Genomic DNA, 24,993 nt, shown 5'->3' on the forward strand with positions numbered 1-24,993 from the left:
TTTTTTCTATGCTATTTTGAAACAGGTAGTCCCAAACATACAAATAATATTTCTTATCCAAGCAACTCTAGCAATGATAAGTGTGAATAGGCCTTCTATAAGACAGTGATTAAAATATAAATGAATCCCTGCTGCTATCAGGGAAAGCTATACGTCTATGTGAAATATAGCTGATGATAGGCAACTTTGTGAAAAGTCAAAATATTTAAAAAAAATATAAAACACCACATCCATTTTGTACTATAGTTTCCATAGAGGAGGGGGAAAAAAAGGATACAAGCCCATTCTCATACCGCTTCACCACTGTCTTGAGAATTTCTAGCTGTCTTTCCTCATTATTCTTAAAAAGAAATAAAAAAAACCCAAAAACTTAAGTTAAGTTGCAATGTGTCTTAAATAATCTTGGTCTATTTCCTTTTGAGTTCTAATTCAAGAGGAAAAAAATCTCTCTCCATATATAAAAAAAAGTTTCCTGTTGGACGACAGAGTGAGGTCATCACGTCAGTCTGCGTCTCACAGCCCCTCCCTCAGCTGCCCTATCTCCTCCCGCCCTCCCTGACACTTGGTGGGCTGGAGCCACGTGGCCTTCCCCCCCCCCCAGGGGGCTGGGAGCCGCATGCCCTCTGAGGGAGGAGCAGAGTGGGACAGTGGGAGCTGTTTCTTGAGTGACTCCTGAGCTTTATAAGCATTCTCCCTCCACCAATTCAAGCCCCTAGAAAAATGTTAGCAGTTAACATGAGCAATTGCATACATGCTGACAACTTTAAATAATTCTAGATGTTCTAACGATTCATAGTGGTAGATTTCACAATCTAAAGCTGTCATCTTGGACAGTCACTTGCACAATGACTCAGTGTCATTTACCCACATTGATTCTATAATCTACACATTTGCATCAATTTTTGGTAAAATCCACATTTAGACATATGAATTAATATTTAACATAAATTCTTATTCATAGTTTCTTTACACTGAATATCTTCGAGACATATACTATAATTTTAACAAAATAAATATTCCACTTTGGGAATTTGTAGTCCCGAATACTAGGATTCAATATCTGGCTATTCTAGTTTTATTTGTGTATTTAAAACATATGTTTTATTATAACCTGTATAAAATGTGACACAGGCCTTTTTCCTCATGTTATACTTACTGAATTGGAATCTTCAAGTAGTTTTATGACACGATTAAGATCCACAAACTTCAACTGAATGCCCTATAAACAAATACTGTTCTTAATTTTTTCAATATTTAAAAATGCTAAAGTTGTACCATCTTAAATCTGAACAAATAGGGACCTAGACTTTGAGGCTATAATTCTAGTGAGGGATGCTCATATCACAGATCATGAGACTCAGGCTTTATCTATATTGCAGGGTAAGTTGATGTAACGTACACAACTTGTTTTGTCTCAGAGGCGTAGTTGTGTTAGTCTGTATCTATAAAAACATGGAGAAGTCCTGTGTCACCAAGACTAAAACAGATTTATTTGGGCATAAGCTTTCATGGGTCAAAACCACTTCATCAGATGCATGAAGTGGAAATCACAGAGCTAGGGTATAAAAACCACACAAGCATATCACAAGAAGCATATCCTATCAAGCGTAGGACCAGTGTTAACAGCGCCAATTCAATTAGGATGGATATGGCTCACTGCTAGCAGTAGATGGGTAGGACTGAATATCAAGAGAAGAAAGATTGCCTTTGTAGTGAGATAACCATTCTAAGTTCTTATTCAGTAGTAATTTGAAGAAGGACTTAGAAAGGTTCTCACTACAAAGGCAATTTTCCCTCTCTTGCTATTCATTCCCCTTCTCTCCCCACCTTCGCCCCCCCCCCCGGCCCACCTGCTGGGAATAAGCCATATTCATTCTAACTGAATTGGCATTGTTAACACTGGTTTTATGCTTGACAGTAACCCCTTCCATTTGATATGCTAGAATAGATATTACATAGCTATATAGATTTAGCTATACAGATATCCCTGCCTCTGTGATTTCCACTCCATGAAACTGATGAAGAGGTTTTGACCCACGAAAGCTTATGGCGAAATAAATGTTAGTCATTGTGGGTACGTCTACGCTGCAGTGTTATTTTGAAATAATTAATTTCAAAATAACAGGCTTCTTATTCTGGAATAAAAAACCCTAATTTCAAAAGGAATAACACCTATTTTGAAATAGCTATTTCGAAATAGAATGTGTGTGGATGGCACAGCTGTGGTTATTTTGAAATAATTGGCCTCTAGGGCTTCTCAGTTTCCCTGGTGGCCACTCTGTCCACACTCTCAGAACTCTATAGTTTCCCTTCCCCTGCAGGCTTTAAAGGTGCAACCACAGAGGAAACAATCTGTGGCACTAAGAAGGCCCTGATAGCCCTGTGCCACACAGCACCACCCTTGTGTGCAGCAATGCCTGACCCCAGTCCTCCCACTGATTCCCCAAGGACTGCTAGTGAGCTGGCAGCCAGCTCCGAAGCCCCTGCCCAGGGGCAGGAGAAGAGGGCCCCTCCCTGGTCTGGTGTGGAGATTCTGGGTTTCAGTGAGGTCAGGGGAAAGGAGACTAACCTCCAGGATCTCCGCACCAGATGCATGAACACTGATGTGTATGGCTGGATGGCTGCAAGCCTGTGCCAGAAGGACCACATGAAGATCAAAGAACTGAGACAGGCCTACACCAAGGCCAGGGAATGCAGTTCCTGATCAGGTCAGCACCCCAGACCTGCTGCTACTTTGAGCAGCTGCACCTCATCCTGAGAGGGGGGTTGGTCCTTTCCCCCACCCCTTGTCATGGACTCCAGCCTGGAGATGCTTGTCATCAGCCTCCCAGAGGGCAGGACTGCACACCAGGAGGCTGAGGAGGAGATGGTAGAGGAAGACGAGGCCAGCCAGAACATGATGCCTTCCACCCAGAAGGTCATTCTGTCCCTGGAGTTAGTACCCCCCTCCCAGGATGTCACCCAGGGTTTGGATAAAGTCCGTCAGGTGAGTTCCATTACTTTCCCTTGACCCATGCAGGGAGAGGTGGTGGGCAGTGTGGGGCGCATGCTCCTGCAGGGAGCAAGCGCAGTGAGGTGGAGGACACCGAGACCCTTGCATGGGAACTTGCCGGGGGGAGAAAATGGAGGGAACTCCAGCAGCACTCTCCCCAGCAAGTGGTATCTGCCACTCTCACACACCTTCCCCAGCATCTTCCCCCTGCCTCTTCCAGCAGGAAGGGACAGAAGTCCGCTATCTGTGGGATGCCACCACTGCCAGACCAGTGTGTGTGCAGCACAGAGGGAAGGCTAACTACCCCATTGCTCCCCTCCTGCCTGCAGGCTCCTGCCCTGGTTGGCAGCTTCCCATGTCTGCTTGTCCCCAGGGCATGGGGCTAATTAGGCTCCCTGGGACATCTGTGCCCCTGCAGGACAGTGCGCACTGTCCAGGCCACAGATTGCCTTGCTCAAAGCACATCTCCATCGTCTGAACTGAGACCTTTCGGTGTTGGTTCAGAGATAAGGGCTAGGCTTCAGGCATAGTGTCTGCTGGGATCACTGCCCTTCTGTTTGTTCTTCACAGCTGGACCAGCTGTGAGTAAGGCGTGTCCATCACCTCCTGCACCAGCCCCCCAACACCACGAGAGCTGCCACCGCAGATGACCCTGCGATAACCTGGAGTGGGAACACGTTACCTGCCTGCATGCCCTGCAGCAGTGTATTGAGCAGCAGGAGCAGCAGTGGGATTCCAACTTGAAGCTGCACCACATCATCCGGCAGGAGCTATCCCACCAGACCCAGAACATGTGCATGGCATACACTGCTACTGTCGACTGCATGCTTGCCATGACTGAGCAGTCCTGCAGCTGCCCTCCACACCTACTCTTTCCCAAGTCCCCCCCCACCCGTTTCTGACCCTGCCCTTGCCTCTGCGGCTTCTCCCCCTAACCTCTCCATGGCCTCTGAGGGCCCTGCACACGAGGCAGTGGGACCACCTGAGGCAGGTGCCAGTCCTAGCCCCATCCCTGAGCTCTCCCTTCCCTCTCCCACCCCTTCCTCTCTTCTCTCAAGTTCTTTCCCTAGTTATATTATCACAAATAAAAGAAAACAGTTGATTTTTTTAAAATGAAGAAGTCTAGTTTATTGTATCTGTAGGAGAGGGAGAGGAAGGTGGGAAGAGAAGGCAGTAAGGGAGGAGCGGGGGAAGTAAGGCACACAGGGGCAATGCAGAGGCCTCTTGTGGGGAGGCCCAAGGGAGTGTGTCACAGATGACCTTGGCTGAAACATTTCCTCAGGGCCTCCCAGATGCACACAACCCATGATGGGCCTGCACAGCTGCTCAAAAACCCTGGCCAATTGCTCGGCCTCTGCTCCTCACCCTGGAAGGAACATCTCCCCTTTGTTTTCACACAGGTTGTGTAGGTCACAGTAGGTCGACACCACAGAGGAACATTCCATTCTCCAAAGTCCAGGCAGGTGACGAGACAGTGGAACTTCCCCTTCAAATGGCCTCCACCACGATGCGAGACCTGCTGAGCCTGGCTTTGAATCGTTTTTTGATGGGGTCCAGGTGTCCTATTTAGAGCTTCATTAGCTACAGGAGCAAGGTGTAGGCTGTGTTGGCCACAATGCACATAGCCATGTCCACATCCCCGACCCTGATGGTGCGGTCGGGGAAAAAAGTGCCAGCGTGCATCTTCTGGTAGAGGCTGGAGTTGCAGAATATGTGGGTATCATGCACTTTCCCTTACCATCTGATCTTAATGTCGGTGAAGCAGCCTCAATGGTCCATGAGGGCCTGCAGCATGATTGAAAAGTATCCCCTCCAATTGATGTAATCAGAAGTCCAGTTGTCAGGGGGCCCAGGTGAAGATGTGAGTACCATTAATGCTCCCCCTGCAGTTGGGGAAGCCCATAGTGGCAAAGCCGGTGATGATGGGGTCAACATCACCCAGGATGACGACCCTGCACAGCAAGATGGTGCTGATGGCCTTCATCACCTGTAGAAGGATACAAATAGAGAATCACAGGGTTGCCAGAGCCCTTGGGAATTCCCCGAGCTTAAACTCCTTCCCACAGCAAGAACAACCCCAAGTATCCTATCCCCTACAGGGCTCTGTGAAGGCGGGACTGAAAAACCTCCAGAGAGGGACAGTCCACTTCCCTTCCCTAGGGAATCCCATTCAAGTGCTTCAGGACTCTGCTGAGACAATAGTAAGAAAGTCATACGTGCATGAGTATTGCCCCGATGGATGATCTCCCCACGGCGAACTGGTTCCCAGCGGAGCAGTAGCTGATCAGTGTGGTGAGCTTCCTAATGGTGATGGCAACACACTTCTGGTGGGTAATAGGAAGTCACATGTGGACAGTAGCAAGGCTCCAGGAAGGTGTCCCTTTGCATGCGAAACCTCTGGAGCCATGGCTGGTTATCCCACTCCTCCATATGATCTAGTCCCACCATTCAGAACTGGTTTCCTGGCACCAGAAGCGGAAGTGCACAGTGTGCAGGGAAGAGTAGGTGGCGTTCCAGAGTGAGCTTCTGATCCTGGTCCTGTGGTGCCATGTGGGCACCCTGCAGTAACTGCGCCAGGAGGTGCAGCATGAGGTCTAAGAACTGTTGAGTGCCTTGCAGCATGTCCGGCTCCATGGAAGAAGTGCTGTGGCGTCCACAAGGGCAATCAGAGCATGCAGTGCAAAAAGTTTGCTGTTCCTTCAAGTAGGCAAAAGTGACATCTGAGACATGGCTGTAGAGGGGAACCCCTTTAAGCATGAGTCTCAGATAGCCTCAGGCAGGAGCTTGAGGAAGTGACTGCTGTCCTGATGCCCTGCCCAGAGTGATTCCAGGGGCTTTAAACTCAATTCAGCCTCCAATCTGTGTTGACACACTATTTCAACATAAATCTGCGCTATTTCGATGGGCATTTGTAGTGTGGATGAGCTATTTCAAAATAGCTATTTTGGGAGTTATAATTCTTAAATGGTTTATTCTGAAATAAGCACGTAGTGTAGACATACTCAAAGGTGCCACAGGACTGCTTGCAACTTGTTACATAACATAAGTCAACACAGTATTGATTTAGTGCAGTTTAGATACTGAGCTACATCGGCAGAAGACACTCTCACATCAACATTGCTTCTGCTTCTTTTTGAGGTGAAGTACTGCAATTGACAAGAGAGCCCTCTCCCACTGACTTAACGTGTCTACACCAGACATCATGAAATCAATACTTCTCAACTGAGTGCAGCAGCATCGATTTAGGCTGCAGTGAAGACAAGCACTGAGTCTCTAGTGGTTTTGAAATGACATTAATATGCCTTACAATTAAAAAAACCCCAAAACTTACTTTTCTTCTGATTTCATATAGATGTCTAGATAAGAGTTCCAGACTCCTGTTTGCATAACCTCTACCCATAACACTTCTTCAACCTGTCTTGCTGCACTTCACGGCTATCATTCAACAATTAACTTGTTGCCTCATTCTTATTCTCCATCACTGAACAGCTATTTTTTATTAGTTTCATGTCTTTAGAGTCCGATCCATTTAAATTAATGGGAATCTTTCCATTGACGTCATTGGGCTTTAGATCAGCTCCTTGGTGAGCATTTCTGTAATTAGTTCAAATGCTTTTAATCTCCAAGAGTTTTAGTCTCTGGCAACTATTGGAAAGAGTGGGCTGTCAGCTCTCCCATAGACTAATGCTAACATTGCACTAATGACATTTATTGTAATCCCAATTTTCATCTAAAAGGTCTCATGATTATTGTTAGCCCAAAGGTGACGACTACTTTTGAGACTTCTGAACTAGGTCTGTCAAGCAATTAAGAAATAAATCACAGTTAATTATACAATTAAATCACAGTTAAACAATAAAATACCATTTATTTAAATATTTTGGATGTTTTCTACATTTTTGTATATTTTATTTCAATTACAAAACACAGAAATGTAAAGTGTACAGTGCTCACTTCCTATGTATTTTTTATTACAAATATTTGCATTGTAAACTCCCCCCACAGCATTTTTCAATTCATCTAATACAAGTACAATTGCACAATCTTTTTATCATGAAAGTTGAACTTACAAATGTAGATTTAGGTACAAAAATAACTGAATTTGAAAACAAAACAATGTAAAACTTTAGAGCCTACAAGCCACTCATTCCTACCCTTTGTTCAGCTAATTACTCAGACAAAAAAGTTTGTTTACATTTGCAGTATTTAATGCTGTCCACTTTTTATTTACAATGTCGTCTGAAAGTGAGAATAGGTGATCACATGGCATTGTTGTAGCAGGCAATGTAAGATATATATGTGTCAGATGTGTAAAAGATTCATATGTCCCTTCATGCTTCAACCACCATTCCAGAGGACATGCGCCCATGCTGATGATGAGTTTGCTCAATAATGATCCAAAACAGTATGTATCAATGCATGTTCATTTTCATAATCTAAGATCAGATGATACCAACAGAAAGTTGATTTTATTTTTTGGTAGTTTGAATTCTATAGTTTCCACAACTGGAGAATTGCTCTTTTAAGACTTCTGAAAGCATGTTTCAACTTCACATTCTTGGAACACACTTCAGATTCTTAAACTTCGGATTGAGTGTTATAGCTATCTTTAGATATCTCACATTGATACCTTCTTTGTGTTTTGTCAAATCTGTAATGAAAATGTCCTTAAATTGGACAGCGTATGCTGGGTCATTTGAGACTTCTAGAACATGAAATATATGGCAGAATGTGGATAAAACAGAAGAGAAGGCATTTAATTCTCCTGCAAGGAATTCAGTCACAAACTTAATTAACACATTTTTAAAGGAGTATCATCAGCATAGAAACATATCCTCTGGAATGGAGACCAAACCATGAAGGGACATGTGAATTTTTAGCATTATCTGCCATGTATTTATCTTGCAATGCCAGCTACAAAAGTGCCATACAAGTGCCTGTTCTCACTTTCATATAACATTATAAATAAGAAGTGGGCAGCATTGCCTTGTGTAAAGATAAACAAACTTTTTGTCTTAGCAATTGACTGAACATGAAGTAGGACTGAGTGGACTTGTAAAACTTTAGAATCTACATTGTTTTGTTTTTTAGTTCAGTTATGTAAAAAATACATTTGTAAGTTGCACTTTCATAATAAAGAGATTGCACTGCAATACTAGTATGAGAGGTATTGAAAAATACTATTATTTTTGTTTATCTGTATCAGAGGCTGTAACGTGGGATGGCAGGTGGGAGACAGTCTTCAAGGGGAGCCAGTTGAAACACCAGGTCCCCACACACCAGCTCCCACCTGCTGCTGCCTCTGTGTCTGGTGAGCCCAGGCCTGCCATGGGCAGAGGCTGCTCTGTGGCAACAGCCCCTGTCTGTGGGGGGAGCAAGCTCCTCGCAGACAGGGGCTGCACCAGCATCCTGCCTGTTGACCCCCACCCTGTACTTCTGCCTTTGATACAGTGCAGGGAGGAAGAGGAGTTGGCTCTGTGAAATCAGTGCTTGTGAGGAGCTGGCTTTTAAGCTGGGTTCCCCTGAGCACCGATACCTGCCTGTCTCCCCACCCCTGTCTCCCGCATGTACTGGCTCCTGCCTGCCCCGCTCACCCTCTGCGCTGCTGCCTCTCTATCAGAGGCAGTAACGTGGGGATGATAGGGGGCAGACAGCTCTATGGGACTGGGTGCTCGTGGGGAGCCGTCCTAAAAGCCAGCTCCCCACGGCATTAGCTCCCACCTCCCACCCTTGCTGCCTCTGATGCATCCAGAGCAGGGGAAAGTGTGTGTAGTAGATAGGGTTAACCGACAAACCCAGTCTTATTGGTTAATTATTAACTCAACTATATGTTAACATCCCTAGATGAGACCTAATCAGATTGGTGTAGATTGAAATAATTACTTCTTACATTTTATTTATAACACTCCTGCTAGTAGGGATGTGAACAGGTAACCAGTTCCTTGGGAGCAGTCCCCAGCCTGTAGCCTGCCATGGATGGAGGGCTGCTTCAGCCATCCCTGTGCAGCTGAGGCTGGGAACTGTCAGAGCCAGCAGCAGCCAATACAGGGGCTAGGAGCAGGAGCTGGACTGGTGAGATCCTGCTTAGTTGGTTTAACCAGTTTACTGATTAACAGGGCTTTTACATCCTCACCTGCTACACATCCAAGAATATCCTTTTTGGTTTGGAACAATGTGACATCACTGTCTCATGTTTAGTTTGTGATCCCCTAACCCCCCCCTCCCCCAGCTCTTTCTGAACTATTACTTCCAAGGCAATCATTTCCCATTTTGTATGTGTGCAATTGATTGAATCTGAGGCCAGAAGAGACTACAAAAACAAAACCCAGGCCAAAAAAAGACAACTAATATGACCCCTTGCCCATCACAGGCTGGTAAACCCTACCCAGTTACCCCTGGATGTAACTGAAGTGTTAGTAGCTGTATGACACTAAACTAGCATGCACTACAGGCCCCTAAAGTGGCAGGAAATCAGTTTGGTGAGACATCATTCAGATGCACAAGAACTGACCCAATTTATGTGAACTTCAACCACCATATCAACCAGATTATTTTTTAAGTTGAAAAGTCCATTTAGGACGAGCAGGAACCTTCCGTCACCTTGTCCCTGTAATCTGTGCAAAACCCAAGTTCTCAAACACAAACCAACTGTAAAGAGAGGGAGGCAACACCGCCTCCTCCACCGAGAGCCCCCCCTCGGCCCGCCCTTGCTCACACGAGGGGACGGTGGGTTCTCCCAGGCGCTGGCCAGAACCTGTGAAACGGATGGGCTGGGTCAGTTTCCTGCTGCTGCTGCTGCTGGGGGTGGGGGGACCGGGAAGTCGAGCAGGAGCAGCAGAGGGAGGACTCACAACTGAGGGGGCAGCAGGGAGAGGCCCAGAGACCGGCCAGCTCTGCCCTGCCCTGCCCCGCCCCAGGGCTTCCTACCGGCAGCTGCAAAGGGCCCCTCCCCAGTGTGGCGCCCGGTCAGCAGACGCCTGGCAGAGGTGGGGAGTGGAGTGACGGGCGGGGCGGATCATTCCTCCCTCCCCCAGTGACCGGGCTTGGCCCCCGGCCCGGACAGTCGGGGCAGTTCACACCCGGGCTCGCTCACCTGGCTGCTCCCGGGATCACTGTCCCTGGCCCGCAGCGACCTGCGCTTCTCCCCGTCGGCCGGAGGGCCCGGCGCTGGCCCTGGGGTCGGGGCCGGGGCCGGGGCCGGGGCTGGGGCGACTTGGGACTCGGCCAGCGAGGACATGGCTGCGGCGAGCGCCGGGCTCGGTGCGAGACCCGGGCAGTTGCCTCCGGCGCCGCCACCAACACAAGCCGCGCTCCGTTCCCATGGCAGCGGGGGAAGCCGCGTACGGAAGCCCCAGGGAGTCAGAGCAGCTGCAGCGCGGGGGAAATCGGAGCAAGAACAGCCCCGCCCTTCAGGGGCCAGCACGGGGGGGGGGGCGCAGTTCAGCCCCCTTCCCAGACAGCAGGACTCCTCCCCTTACACTTCAGCCCCTTCCCTAGCTCACAGCATGTCCCATTGTCCTCCCCCAACCTCCTCCCTCACACCACATCCTCCCCCCCCACCTCAGCCTCTTCCCTGACAGCCCCCCCTCGTCCTTCCGCGGCTCGCTTCCACCGCCCTTTCCCCGACAATGCCCCTCACTCGCAGCAGTCCCTTCCTCCTCCCCCTACACCTCAACACCCCCCCACACACTTTTGAAAGTACAAGATCTTTCAAAAAAGATCCCTGTGGTTGAAAAAAACGCCTCTAAACCACGGTTTCAGTTTCGAAATGGCGCTTGTTCAAAGTAGCGCCATGACACGATTATGCAAATAAAACACAGGATATTTAAATCCCCGCTTCATTTGCACTTTTGAAACGTCTAATTTACATCCCTCTGCCGACAGAGGGGTGTAGGTTAGACACAGCCTTATTGTTTCAAACTATTTTATCATATATTGAGCTGGGTGTCCTACTGTCCTGGTGGAATGTATTTACATACTTCACCTGCTTTTGTCAGTGCTAACAGTTCTAGTGCCAAGAGACACTGACTTGCAGGCAAACATCTGCTTTTGACATGGCCCGTCTATTATTTATAGTATAACCCTTGCTTACTTTGGTTCAAACACCAGTCCCGTGCTTCAGGCTCTTTCTTTCTCCTACAATCATCAGCTGGGGTTCAGACAAAAGCAAGTCTGTTTCTTTGCCAAGATGTAAATTTTTTGCTCACCTCATGCTTCCTGTCAAAGAATGACAGCTTAACTAGGTGATTGTTTGATTATGCTGACACCTGGCTGAGAGAATGGTTAGCCTTTTTTTCCGGGGAAGAAGTCTGCCTTATACATTAGAATTTTAATAATAGCACATAGAATGTTGCCACACATTTAATGAGGACAATAATGTTCAGCAGATCATGAGTTTTCAAATGATACCTCACAAGATATACTTTTTATAAGTCTATGATAAATTTTGTACAAAGAATGAGCATAAGAGCACAGACTGTCACAGCAACCATCTGTCTCCCCTACACATTATCCCTCTCACCCTGTCTTACACATCAATCCCGTCACATAATACAGCCCTCACAGCATACCAACCCCCACCTCCTACAACCTCGTCACATTGTCCCTCTCCACACCATACTTGTGGCAACCCCTTCACAGTACATCCCTCTGCCTCTCTTATATATCTGCCTTTCCCCTCAACAATCCCTTCCCAATGTGTCCCTCAATCACTGCCATAGAAATTAGAAAAAGTTCCTAACTGTCAGGGTAGTCAAACACTGGAATAAATTCCCCAGGGAGGTTGTGGAATCTCCATCTCTGGAGATATTTAAGAGTAGGTTAGATAAATGTCTATCAGGGATGGTCTAGACAGTATTTGGTCCTGCCATGAGGGCAGGGGACTGGACTCGATGACCTCTCGAGGTCCCTTCCAGTCCTAGTATTCTATGATTCTATGGTTCTATAATCCCTATACAGTGTGTCCCTCAAACCTTCCTGTACATGATCCTCTATGGAAACACTCTCACAGCATGTCCCTCTGCCCCACCTCACCCCCCATCATTCCCTTCACACAGTCTGTCTTTTTGCCTCCTATACACATCAACCTCCTCCTCCCACACTCTGCAGGCTTGTCTACAATTGACAGTTATTATTGATTAATTTAAAATGTGAGTTTAAAAGACTGTAGTTAATCTGGAAAAAGTGTCTGTATGTGGAGCTGTTTCTGTGAAGCAATAATACTTAGATCTTATTATGTTTTTAAAAATCATTTAAAAAATCTGTGCAAAGGAGGCCAGTATCATTATCTCCATTTTACAAATGGGGAATCTGAGGCACAGAGGTGAAGTGACTTATACAAGGTCACTACTAGGCCAGTGGCAGCAGCAAAAGTAGAATGCAGGTCACTAGACTGTGCTGTGCAGACAAGCGTTGATAGATTCTGAAATAGCCTCCCCATACCCAACATACACCCCTGTTCTGTTGTGTATATTTCCTACACTAAACACACTTTTATCAAAACCTTTAAACCACAGACATTAAGGCTATGTCTACATAACCAGGTTATTTTGATATAAGTTATTTTGAAATAATAACTCTTGAAATAACTATTTCAAAATAAGCTTATTCCTCTTCATAAGCAAGAGTTATTTCTAAATAACAAGCCATTCTTTTTAGATGACAAATCTGAGCAATTGTCCCTGACTGAGGTGTCATTAGAGGAGATTTTGGAACAAATTGATAAACTTAACAGTAAAAAGTCACTGGGACCAGATGGTATTCACCCAAAAGTTCTGAAAGAACTCAAATGTGAAATTGTAGAAATTATTAACTGTGCTTTGTAACCTATCCTTTAAATCAGCTTCTGTACCTAATGACTAGAAAGATAGCTAATGTGACATCACTATTTAAAAAGGGATCTAGAGATGATCCTGGCAATTACAGACTGGTAAGTCTAATGTCAGTTCTGGGCAAATTAGTTGAAACTATAGTAAAGAATAAAATTGTCAGACACATAGATTAAAATAATTTGTAGGGGAAAAATCAACATAGTTTCTGTAAAGGGAAATTATATTTTACTAATCTACTAGAGTTCTTTGAGGAGGTCAACAAACATGTGGACAAGAGGGATCCAGTGGATATAATGTACTTTGATTTCCAGAAAGCATTTGACAAGGTCCCTCACCAAAGGCTCTTAAGTAAAGCAAGCTGTCATGGGATAAGAGGGAAAGTCCTCTCATGGACTGATAATTGGTTAAAAGACAGGAAACAAAGGGTAGAAATAAATGGTAAGTTTTAGGAATGGAGAGAGGTAACTAGTGGTGTTCCCCAAGGGTCCATACTGGGACCAATCCTATTCAACCTATTTATAAATGATCTGGAGAAAGGGGTAAACACTGAGGTGACAAAATTTGCAAATGATACTAACTGCTCAAAATAGTTAAGACCAAAGCAGACTGTGAAGAGCTTCAAAAAGATCTTACAAAACTAAGTGATTGGACAACAAAATGGCAAATGAAATTTAATGTTGATAAATGTAAAGTAATCCACACTGGAAAAAAAATAATCCCAACTATACATACAATATGATGGGGGACTAATTTAGCTACAACTACTTAAGAGAGAGATCTTGGAGTTATTGTGGATAGTTCTCTGATAACATCCACTCAACTTGCAGAAGCAGTCAAAAAAGCAAACAAAATGTTAGGAATCAGTAAAAAAGGGATAGAGAATAAGTCAGAGAATATCTTATTGCCTCTATATAAAACCATGATATGCTCACATCCTGAATATTCCATACGGGTGTGGTTACATCACCTCAAAAAAGATATCTTGGCATTGGAAAAGGTTCAGAAAAAGGCTACAAAATGATTAGGGGTTTGGAATGGGTCTCATATGAAGAGAGATTAAAGAGACTGGGATTTTTCATTTTAGAAAAGAGGAGACTAAAGGGGGACAAGATAGAGGTCCATAAAATCATGACTAGTGTGGAAAAAGTGAATAAGGAAAAGTTATTTACTTATTCCCACAATGTAAAAACTAGGGGTCACCAAATGAAATTAATAGGTAGCAGGTTTAAAACAAACAAACAAACAAACAAACAAAGAAAGAAAGAAACAAAAGGAAGTTTTTTTTCATGCAGCGCACAGTCAACCTGTGGAATTCCTTGTCAGAGGCTGGTGTGAATATTAGGACTTTAACAGGATTCAGGCAAGAACTAGGTAAATTCATGGATGTTAGGTCCATCAATGGCTATTAGCCAGGATGGGTAGGAATGGTGTCCCTAGCCTCTGTCAGGGGCTGGGAATGCATGGTGGGAGAGAGATTGCTTGAAGAATCCCTGTTCTGCTCACTCCCTCTGGGGCATCTGGCATTGGCCCCTGTCAGTAGACAGGATACTGGGCTAGATGGACCTTTGGTATGACCCAGTATGGCCGTTCTTATGTAACTTTGGCTCTCTTCTCTATTTCATTGCTGTGTAGACTTCTGGATTTGGGCTGTAGGAAACTGCAGTGGGAGGGTGTCCTGAGCCTAGACATCTATACGGTGCTGAAACAGCCCTACAGCCAGAGCCCTATGACCCTGAGCTGGCAGGCATGGAGCAACCATGGATTTTTCTTTGCAATGTAGACATACCCTTATTTATCCAGAGGCTGGCTTTGCTGCAGGCTCTGCTTCTTGACAACCCCTCACTCACCACAGACCACTTTGTCTGCTCTGCTTCCCCCACCAGTCCCCTGTTTATGGGGTTGTTTCTTTTTAAATCAAATCCTGCAAAGGTGTGGCCAGGTAGGCAGGAGCAGCCTGAGGCCAGCTGCGGCAGCTGGCGCCCTAGGCGGAAGGTGCGATTGGCGCCCCCGCCTGCTCGGCCATCAATGGCTGTGACGTAATGATGGGGTGCCCCAGCGCCCCGTGACGTCATCATCGGGCACCTGGGCCGGCGGCACCCTAGGCAACTGCCTAGTCTGCCAAGGCTCACGGGCTGCCCCTGCAGGTAGGGCTAACAGGACAGGATGGAGTGCCACAAGTTTCTTAAAGGGGCCATCCTCCTTGTTACAATTAAAAAAGGCAGGAGTTCCCAAGGCAGAACAGGGGTATGGGGCACCAGTACCTCTACAATGAAAATATTGTTAAGGCTGCCCCTATGTAAACTTGTGCATACCCAGGAGTAGGGGGAAATGTGGAATTGAGAGCAAGAGCTGGAAGGGCTAAAGAAGCAGAGTGAAAGATTTCCTGGGAAGCAGAGATCAAGACTCAGAGGTGCTGGAATAAGTCTGGTAGCAGGCAGAACCCTAATTCCCAGCCTGGATTCTCCACATCCCCCAAATCTCAGTACTTCCCCTCTGACATTGGTAAGATGAATTCCTAGATTTCATCATAGGATCTTCTTATCTTAAAAGCCACTTATCTTAAAAGCCAGTTCCCCCCAGCACTGTCTCTGCAGGGGGAAAGGGGAGGCAGAGGCACAGTGGGAGGACTGGGTGCAGGTCAGGAATCAGCTGTCCTGGTTCGCGCCTGGTCCCAGATGCCGCGTCTCTGCATTTTAAATGTATTAAGATTCTGGCTTTAGGAGCTAACCCCAGTACGGCTGTACAGTTCCCCCCTCATCAACTAATCGAATAGTCAATGGACATTCCATCGACTGCGTGATTAGCTGATTAAACGCAATTTAACATCTCTAACTCATACCTGGTATTTTCGGAGTGTGCTGATTGAACCCCCCTAACATCATTTTGATTGGATGCAGAGGGCATACATGGCTCTCATATTCAATGTTGTGTACAATCAGCATACATCTCATTTCATGTGCCCTTGCTTTAGGTGTATGTCATTTTAGTAATATGGGCAGGAAAAAAAACTATGTGCAAAGAAACTAACAGAATCTAGCAACCTTGCTTATGGGCAAAGGTAAACAAAATGTCTTGGGGGCCACATGCAGAACCTCAATGGGCCGCTTGTGGCCCTGGAGCTGCAGGTTGTTCACCATTGGGTAGGAATCTCTAGGCTAGGGTCAGGGCTGCAAAGGGATCCTCCTTAGCAGTCATAGCTTGGCAGTTGCTCTAAATTATTTTAGGAGAATGGCCTAGAAAATGGTGGACCTGGTTGTAGGTGTGCAAAGGCCAATTTTACACCCATCACCCCTCAGCTGCACTATGAATTCTTTAGCTGTTATATGGGATTTGAGCTTTTAACTCGTGTTTTTTTTTCTTATTGAACAATGTTGACCGTGTTTTCCTTATATAGATTATTTTGATAATGTTTTCAGGTTTGCAACTGATTTAACCTTGGATAAATCTGATTATATATATTTTTTGGATTGTTGTCCAGGCAGTTAATTCTGGACTTCTGGAACTTAGTGACAGAGCCTCTACCACATGAGCTAAAACTTAGCTAAGGCTGTAGAGCAGACTTATTATTCTCTCTGTAAGTGGCCTAAGTGCCACTAGATGGAACAGTACACCACATTTAGCCAGTGTGCATGTTACACATGCTGAACTAAATTTTCTGAATTTCAGAAATAGACCAAAACTGCACTGGTATTTTATAGCTTTAACTGCGTGTTATTTGACTGACAAATGCATAGAGACCATATGTAAACTCGGAAATGTTTTCTGTAATTTATAAGCTTATGTCATGTGACATTAGTGGTCAAGTGTTCCAAAGATCATACTGCCACATGGTTCATTTGCTCTCACTACATCTTCTTCATGAATCAAGCTTTTTTAAATGGGATGAAAGCAACATTGTATAGGGCTGACTCTACAGATTCTGTTGCACTAGGCAAACATCCTCCCCTGCAAACCACACATTTTATGAACAGTATGCTATCCCAAACAACCATCTTATATGGTAGAGTCATCTCTTTCACTGCAAACTGATAATCCTTATCCTTCGTATAGTGTTTTCCATCAGAAACTTTTAATTAACTTCCTAAATATTAAATAACCCCCACCACATGCCTCTGAGTACTTTACAATGGTGGACCCTGAGAAATTTTTGTTATCACTGCACATAAAATCACTTCTGAGAGAAGACATTTCAGTAAATTTTATTTCTAAGCTCAATTTAAATTGCCTAATGCAACAAGAAGTAGTATAGTCTAATAGATAGGGCATCAGAGGTCTATGCCCAGCACTGCTACTAACCTACTATTGACCTTGCTAAGCAAGTGATTTTACCCCTCTGTGCCTTTATTTCCTTCCTGTCCTTTGTCTCCTTTCATGGCACACACAATCATACATTATATATTTGTGAAGCATCTAGCATAAGGGGGCATTGATCCTAGCTAGGGTCCCTAGATACTATTATGAAGCAAATAACAAATACAGGTTGCACTTCCATAAACAAGAACTCTCTGGTGTGGCAACATAACCCTTTGTTCCGGGTTCAGATTGTCCTGGTGTGCTGAAAGGCGTGTGGAGGCTGGAAGCCTGGTGCAATGTGGGGGAATGGGGAGGCAGCACACGGCCCAGATGGTTTCAGAAGGGAGGGGGTGGGAAGCTGGGCCTATGGCTCGGCTGGGCTACGTGGGGGAGCCAGGAAGCCCGGTGGGGGGATGGGATGGGAGGGAGAGTGGTAGCAGGGGGGCCAGAAATTACCTCTTCTGCTCTGGCAAAATCCCTGATCCAGGAACCATCAGAGATTGCCAGACCAGGGAAGTCCAACCTGTAAAAGCAATCACTATTATGTACAGGCAGTCCCCGGATTACGTACAAGATAGGGACTGTAGGTTTGTTCTTAAGTTGAATCTGTATGTAAGTCGGAACTGGCGTCCAGATTCAGCCGCTGCTGAAACTGACCACCAGTTCCGACTAACATACAGATTCAACTTAAGAACCCCAGGCGTCCCCAAGTCAGCTGCTGCTGAAACTGATCAGCGGCTGATTCCAGGAAGCCCGGGGCAGAGCAACTCTGCCTCGGGCTTCCTGTAGTCAGCGCTGGTCAGTTTCAGCAGCGGCTGAATCAGGACGCCTGGGGCAGAGCAGCTGGGGTGCTGCCGGGTTGGTCCAGTAGCGCCCAGAGCGGCGCTGCGGGACCAACCGGCAGCGCCCCAGCTGCTCTGCCACAGGAGTCCGGAGAAAAGCCTGGTCTGCTGGGGGGGGGGGGCATACTAGCTGCGCCCCCCTCCCCAGCAGACCAGGGAGACGCCGGCAGCGGAACGAGACGCACCGCAGTCCCACCGCCCAGGTCCTCTGCGGCTTTGCTCCCCGTCTCCCTGGTCTGCTGGTATACTGGAGACGAGCAGACCAGGGAGACGGGGAGCAAACCCCGTTTGTAACTGCGGATCCGACATAAGTCGGATCCGCGTAACTTGGGGACTGCCTGTATTGGAAAATGGTGCAGGAGTTGAACAAACTAGGCAAAACCAGACACCAATTGTGACATTTTAATCAGTGAGACAGTCCAGGTATAATTAGAAAGAAGTATAAAAATCTAATTTTGTACATGGAACAATCTATTTCATTGTTTGTAAGAGATGATTTTGTATTATAAGTTATATAAGGCAACATAAACTTGCCAATTTCAATCATTTGTGTACAGGTGAAATTGTGACTGTTGATGTCAGTGGCAGTTAGGTTACTAACTTTAATGTGTAGAATTTGAAGAGAAGAAGCATAAATATTCTCTAATAAGGTATGGGGCAGCCTCCCTCAGTGTGTTTTTAAAAAAATAACGGTCATCCAGCTCATTCTAGAGCAGTGTTTCTTAAACTGTGTTCTGCGGCACACCGGGGTGTCGCGAGGCAGTCAGAGGTGAGCCACGGAGAACAGAGTTAAAAATGGCTGCCCTTAAAGGGGCAGGCGACCTTTTTTTTCTCAATAACTTTCCCCCGATCCTATTTTTCTTTTTGTTGTTGTTGTTCAATAACTTTTCACCAGCCTTGGTTTTTTTTTTTGGCTCAACAAAAAATCTTTGGTGTTTCTCATAAAAAAAAAATCTTGTTTGGTATTCCTCCATCTTAAAAAGTTTAAGAAACACTGTTCTAGAAGAAACAAATGTGCTCTACAGAAGCATTTTTAAGGCCCCCCACAGCCTTCTACCAGAGAACCATATTAATCAAAGCACAAATGCATTTTAAAGAAAAACAAAATAAAATAACTTAAATTAAGAACAAGTCAAAATATTTAATATTAAGTTTTTATTGATCCTGCTGTAAAACAGATCCTATGGAAAAATATGTGAAAGCACTGCCAGTCATTTATAATAGCCCTGTTCAGATAGACAACACAAACTGTAATTGACAAAGCTGGAATATACAATGACAGAGAGAACCACGAAGTAAGTATTGCACAAAACAGATTCCTAATATGTTCACTCAAACATTGTCAGCAAGGCATGAGAAACAGTATACAAATACTATGGACATCATTGTTTACACTTGTTCAATGTATCACCCTATTTTAAAGGTAGAAATCTAGTATTATATAGTAATAGACTATGAGGACTGTGAAGTTAATTAAGTTTATAGGAAATACTTATAAGAATTACACCCAATGTAATGAAGCATTGATGAACACCCAATAAAAGCAAAACTTCTGTACTCTGGTACAGTTTGAAAAGAACTATTCATATGCCTCCACTATCATTGCATGTATTTACCTGAACTACTGAAAATAACACCTTGAAGAAATCTATCTAATGTTTATCTGATTTTTTATTTTATTAGACTTAGAAGAACTCCGGTTCCTAACTTTATTAATACTTTGTGAAATTCATAGCTATTTGAGAATAAATAACAGCTGCCTTAATTGTTATTTCCCATTGATTCTATTAGGGCTGCATTTATAGCTAATTACACATTGAACATGTAAGATATTTTATAATTGATTTATCAGCTGCACAGTCTCATGTTGGCACATCACATGCTACACAATGTTGAAACAAAAGTCATACATGGCACCAGTACACTGTAAATGTAACATTGTCACAAACTAAGTAAAGAATTTAAAATACAACAGAATCTCAAAATAATTTACCTGTTAAAAATTTAAATTTCAACAAGGTGATTTTGTCAACTTTGTATATAATAGCGGTTTAACAGAATTACACTGTGAAATTAACCACAAATATGAAATATGTTTATGGCACTATATAATAAACATTGTGGAAAACAAATATTTTAATCATCTGCAGAAAACAAAGAACATGTTCCAAAATGTCATTCCACTTATTTACTGCATAGAAATGTGCATTTACTGATATAACGTGTGCAGACTTGCACTATATGTTATGTGGTATTTTGTTATGGCATATAGTAAGGAAGAGCATGAAGTTATTTTTGTACTCCATAGGACACACTATACAGACATACCTACAATCAATAAATGGTAAATACAATGTTGCATAAAATACATCATTTTCAATATAGATTGCTGAAGTTATGCATCTAAATCTATATTTAGATGCCTAAATAATGGAGATATCTAAATACGGATTTAGGTGCCTAAGTTTAGGCAACCAACATTGAAAATTTTGGCTTTAGGTCTTGATCCTGTAAATCTGAACTCACAGATGTCCTTGTAGAAACAGTTCTACAGAAATCAATGACATTAATCACATGAAGAAAGATTTGTTTACAAGAATAAAAGTTGGCAGGATCTGATCCAGAACATGTGCTATTCAAGCCCTTGTCATTTTACTTTCAGAATCAATTTATTTCTCTTGCTAAATAGACTCAATCTTTACAATAAAATAAATTACAAAAGATTTAATATTAAGTCAACAAATTGCTCCAGTTAGAAATGAATACACAGGTTAGCTGGGTATATTATTCTTTTTGTAGCACAAATATTTCATAAAATTTTTCTTTTAGCTGATCCAAAAATATAAGCTATTTCTTCATACTTTAGTATTTCAACTTTCAAGTAATTTTAAAACAAAAAGCACATATCTGTTATTTCCCATACATACAGTTTGACAAAAAAAATCAATCCATGACAATATTTTCTTAAGAAACATCTTGTGGCCCACATTTACTATGAGTTTAAATATTCCTGAAAAAACTTATTCATGATATGTTCTAATGACTTTTTATATGTTAAGCAGTCTGTTACACTGTATGATTTAAGTAGAATTAAGTATTTCTTTTTGCATAGAAATGAGGATGAATATAGTTCATCACACACCATAGAACAGATGAACTAAGGTGGCAATGCACAGCTGCTACTGTATTTTAATAATGCAAGAATATTAATACTGTATTAGTTCTACAGAAATATTCCTACATCAAATAAGACATGGAAAGTTCTAGGGAAGATTAATTTTAGTTAAAATTTCTATATATTTTAATAAAACCAATACAAATATGTTAAATACTAAAATAGTAACAGTCACAATCAATAATCATTTTAGCTCATTTGCACCCATGCAAATTCAGTGATTTCAATAGGGCTATTGGAGTAGAACTGAGAGCAGAATTTGCTTATGACATTTACCACATTCTCAGCCCTCAGGACTTCATGAATTCCTGTATAAGTTTTCTTACACTGTTTTCTTAGGGCAGAATTCATCCTTCCTAACACAGTAATTGGATTTTGTATGGGTAACTAAGGGTATGTCTACACTGCATGGCTATTTTGGGATACCAGAGGTATCTGGAAAATAGCTACCCTGCGTCTACACCAGCCGCCTGTTATTTCAAAATATTTTTCGAACTAACGGGTACACTATTTTGCCATCCCAGTAAACCTCATTGCACGAGGGTTAAGGGATGGCTCATAATAGCGCGTTATTTCAAAATTGGGCACTGTGTAGACACGCCAAATTTCAATAGATTCGAAATAAGATATGCAATTTGCACCTAAGTAGGTTGATAGAGATGAAATTCATCTACCCCTCTTTACAGCTTGGTATAATGGCTGGTGACCCTCTGCACACATGGGGTAAATTCATTGCTGTGTAGGGTGACAGCACAAGCCTTCAAAATAGGGTTTAAGGGCCATTTCTGACATGAGTAAATCTAAGAAAGTAAATAGATCTTTTGAAGTCAATGGAATTACATATGTGTGGAAAGATACTTATACACTGGGACATGCGCTTAGGATCCCCAACAGTATTTAAGTACCTAACACCTTTGATTTCAGAGAGAGGTAAGCACCTACCATTGAGGATCTGGGCCTAAGTGTATAGGTGTTGATTTCCCTGATGCAGAAAATTTAAGCCACTTCTATGTTTAATCCTGCAAAGTCTCCATGTAGTGTGGAGACATCTATATCTTCCTTCTTTACTTTAAGTGGTATGGAGGGGTATACAAAGCTTTCTGTTCTGGAATGAACTGTACACAAACAGAATAAACGTGAGTTCTATTTGTCACTTATTCATATTTACCTAAAAGCCTTATTCCCCTTAAATACAGTAACCCTCTTTCCATCATATTGGTAGTATCTATGTCCTAATACCTAATTCATTTAATAAAATAACTGAGAGTTATTTATATAGTACAGCATGAATCGTCTGACTGTCCACAGCACATGAATTTTACAAAAAAGAACTTAGATTAGTTAGTTGAAGTGTTGTTCTTTTTGTAAAAAAAATGGAAAGAAAATCAAGGTTTCAATTTATCTGAAATTTTTCACTTTTCCTCCTTTTTTATTCTAAACAAAATTAAAAATTTCATTGAAAAAAAATAATTTGGATATTTTTTCCGTTTTACTCTCTGCCTCTTTTTAAATGATGAAAAGGCAGATTTTTGTAAAGAGAAACAGACTGCTTTCTGTCATTTTAAAATCTTGGTTTTTTAATTGAAAAAATGCAAAAAAAAGAGAGAAGAGAAGCTTTAAATTTAAATTTTTAATTTTAAAGGGGGACAAATAAAAACAGTGAGAAGAAGTGAATTCTTCTTCTTTCTGCTTCCAGTAGGAGGTATTTAAAAGTCGGGTGAGGGAGAAATTTCCCCACTATTTCAATATGAAAATTTTTGAAAATTTTCAGTCGCCACAATTTTTTTGATATGATATGTCTTTCAAAATATGTCAAGAAAATTGGTTGAATTTCCCCATAACCCACCATATATCCCATTTGTTTACCCCCATTTTCTTTTGGTGGGCTGTCAGGACACATCTACACAGTAGACTAAAAATTGTATTAAGCTATGCAACTTGAGCTACATCAATTGCATAGCTTAAACTGAAATAGCTTAATTTAGCTTTTGGCAAATACTTCCTTCAACTTTCTTTACTCCTCGTAAAATAAGGGTCGGAGTCAGAAGTCCTCCAGCTCACCATTATTTCAAAATAATAGCTTGTAGTACAGACAAGCTCTTTGTTATTTTGGAATAACTGATGTTATTCCGAAATAATTCTGCTGTGTAAATGTACCCTCACTGAATAGTAAAGAGAGCTATTTATTGTTTAGCTTGTTCATGTAAACAATTTATTTTGTATGCAGTATTGTTGTAGTCCTCTCAGTCTTAGGACATTAGAAAAATAATGTGGATGAAGTAATATCTTTTATTGGACCAACTTCTCTTGGTTAGAGAGAGAGTTTTCAAAAGACAAAAAATGTTACTTAACCCGCTTTGTCTCACTTTAAGGTATGTCGTTTTTAGAAGGTCCTCTGCCTGGAATTTCAGTCTGGGTTTTGAGTTTGAACACACCTTACATCTAAAGCAGAACATGGATGGAAACTATGTAAAACTGCAGATTACTAGCGATTCTGACAAAACCATAAATGGGCTAGAGTAAGTTTGAAAGGTTTGAAGGCTATAATGAATCTTGAAAAATTTGTTTTGGGGTTCTTGAGTTTGTAATGAAACTAAAAACAATTGGCATTTTGGATTTATGCTGGTGTAAGTAATTACAGAATTTGGCTCTAAGAACATATTGCATGAATATAGGGTTCATTACAAATGTAGGCAGTAAAGTAAATGGGAATTTTCATGTACTTAAGTTCACGCTATATCAATCAGAGTCATATTGCAGATATTTATGACAATGTTGGCAAAGTACTGCAAAAATGTGAGGAATGAAAAAAAATGCTACAAAAATAGGGAAAAACAAAACAATTCAGAAAGGTATATACAGTAGAGCCAAATTCTGTGTATTCTGATGTATGGAAACAACTTCCACTGATTTCTATAGGAGCAGCACAAGTGTAAATGAGAAAATTTTGGACTATTCTTTAAAGAAGAACAAAATATGCTAACGTAGTCATTTGAAACAACATTCAGAAACCAAAATTACAAGTTTTAGAGGGAAATTTCCATTTCATGGGATCATCAACTCATTTTAAAATACGGAAGTATAGGAATATTTGTGTTTGTTTCTTACAAATTCACAGTAAAATATTTCCCACAGATGCTAGCCATAAAAACCAAAAGTTTAATATAAATATAAGAAAATATATTAAAAGATCTTAAGGTTGTGAGACAGAGTCAGGGAAATTCATGTGTCATAACTGTAATTCCAATACAGAAATACACAGATAATATTAACATTACGGTGGTTCTCTATTGTTCATAAGATATTGGATATTTCACCCATAAAGTTGTATTTCATATTGCAAATTTCTCCCAACTTTAATTTTTTAAAATATTTTTGGCATGTTATATTTTTACAATGACCATTAGTTGATTGCACAAATTTATGTAAGTCCTTGTACTTTTGGTGTGGATTTTCACTGCATAACTTATTAATGTTAGTGAACATTATGGCTGTTTCTACACTGCACCCCTTTTCCGGAAAAGGGATGCAGATTAGACACTTCAGAATTGCAAATCTGCGGGGGATTTAAATACCCCCCCGCGGCATTTGCATTTACATGGCTGCCGCTTTTTTCCGGCTTGGGGATAAGCCGGAGAAAAGTGCCAGTCTAGTCGCGATTCTCTGGAAAATAAGCCCTTTTCCGGAGGATTTCTTATTCATACTTGAAAGTACTTGAAAGTAGGAATAAGAAATCCTCCGGAAAAGGGCTTGTTTTCCGGAGAATCACGTCTAGACTGGCGCTTTTCTCCGGCTTATCCCCAAGCCGGAAAAAAGCGGCAGCCATGTAAATGCAAATGTCGCGGGGGATATTTAAATCCC

At 42.5% G+C, this 24,993-nt stretch overlaps 1 protein-coding gene across 4 annotated transcripts in view; it reads right to left on the reverse strand.

Moving 5' to 3' along the window:
• CFAP69 (cilia and flagella associated protein 69) overlaps positions 1-10,375 on the reverse strand; it is a 58,202-nt gene extending 47,827 nt beyond the window's left edge. For 2 of the 4 annotated variants that reach the window (XM_075922404.1, XM_075922402.1), the window contains exons 1-2: positions 10,086-10,160; positions 1,157-1,219 (exon numbers count right to left, since the gene is read on the reverse strand). Coding sequence is in view for 1 of the 4 variants with exons in the window: in XM_006114447.4 (XP_006114509.3) it covers positions 278-340; positions 1,157-1,219; positions 10,086-10,229 (270 nt within the window). In the remaining 3 variants the exon portion in view is untranslated. Of the gene's footprint in view, positions 1-277; positions 341-1,156; positions 1,222-10,085 lie in introns of those variants that run through there. The other 2 variants (XM_006114447.4, XM_075922403.1) reach the window with 2 other exon arrangements.
• Between the last annotated feature and the right edge of the window lie 14,618 nt (positions 10,376-24,993).

The sequence above is a fragment of the Pelodiscus sinensis genome, chromosome 2 (genome assembly GCF_049634645.1).
Source record: "Pelodiscus sinensis isolate JC-2024 chromosome 2, ASM4963464v1, whole genome shotgun sequence".
Classification (NCBI taxonomy): domain Eukaryota; kingdom Metazoa; phylum Chordata; order Testudines; family Trionychidae; genus Pelodiscus; species Pelodiscus sinensis.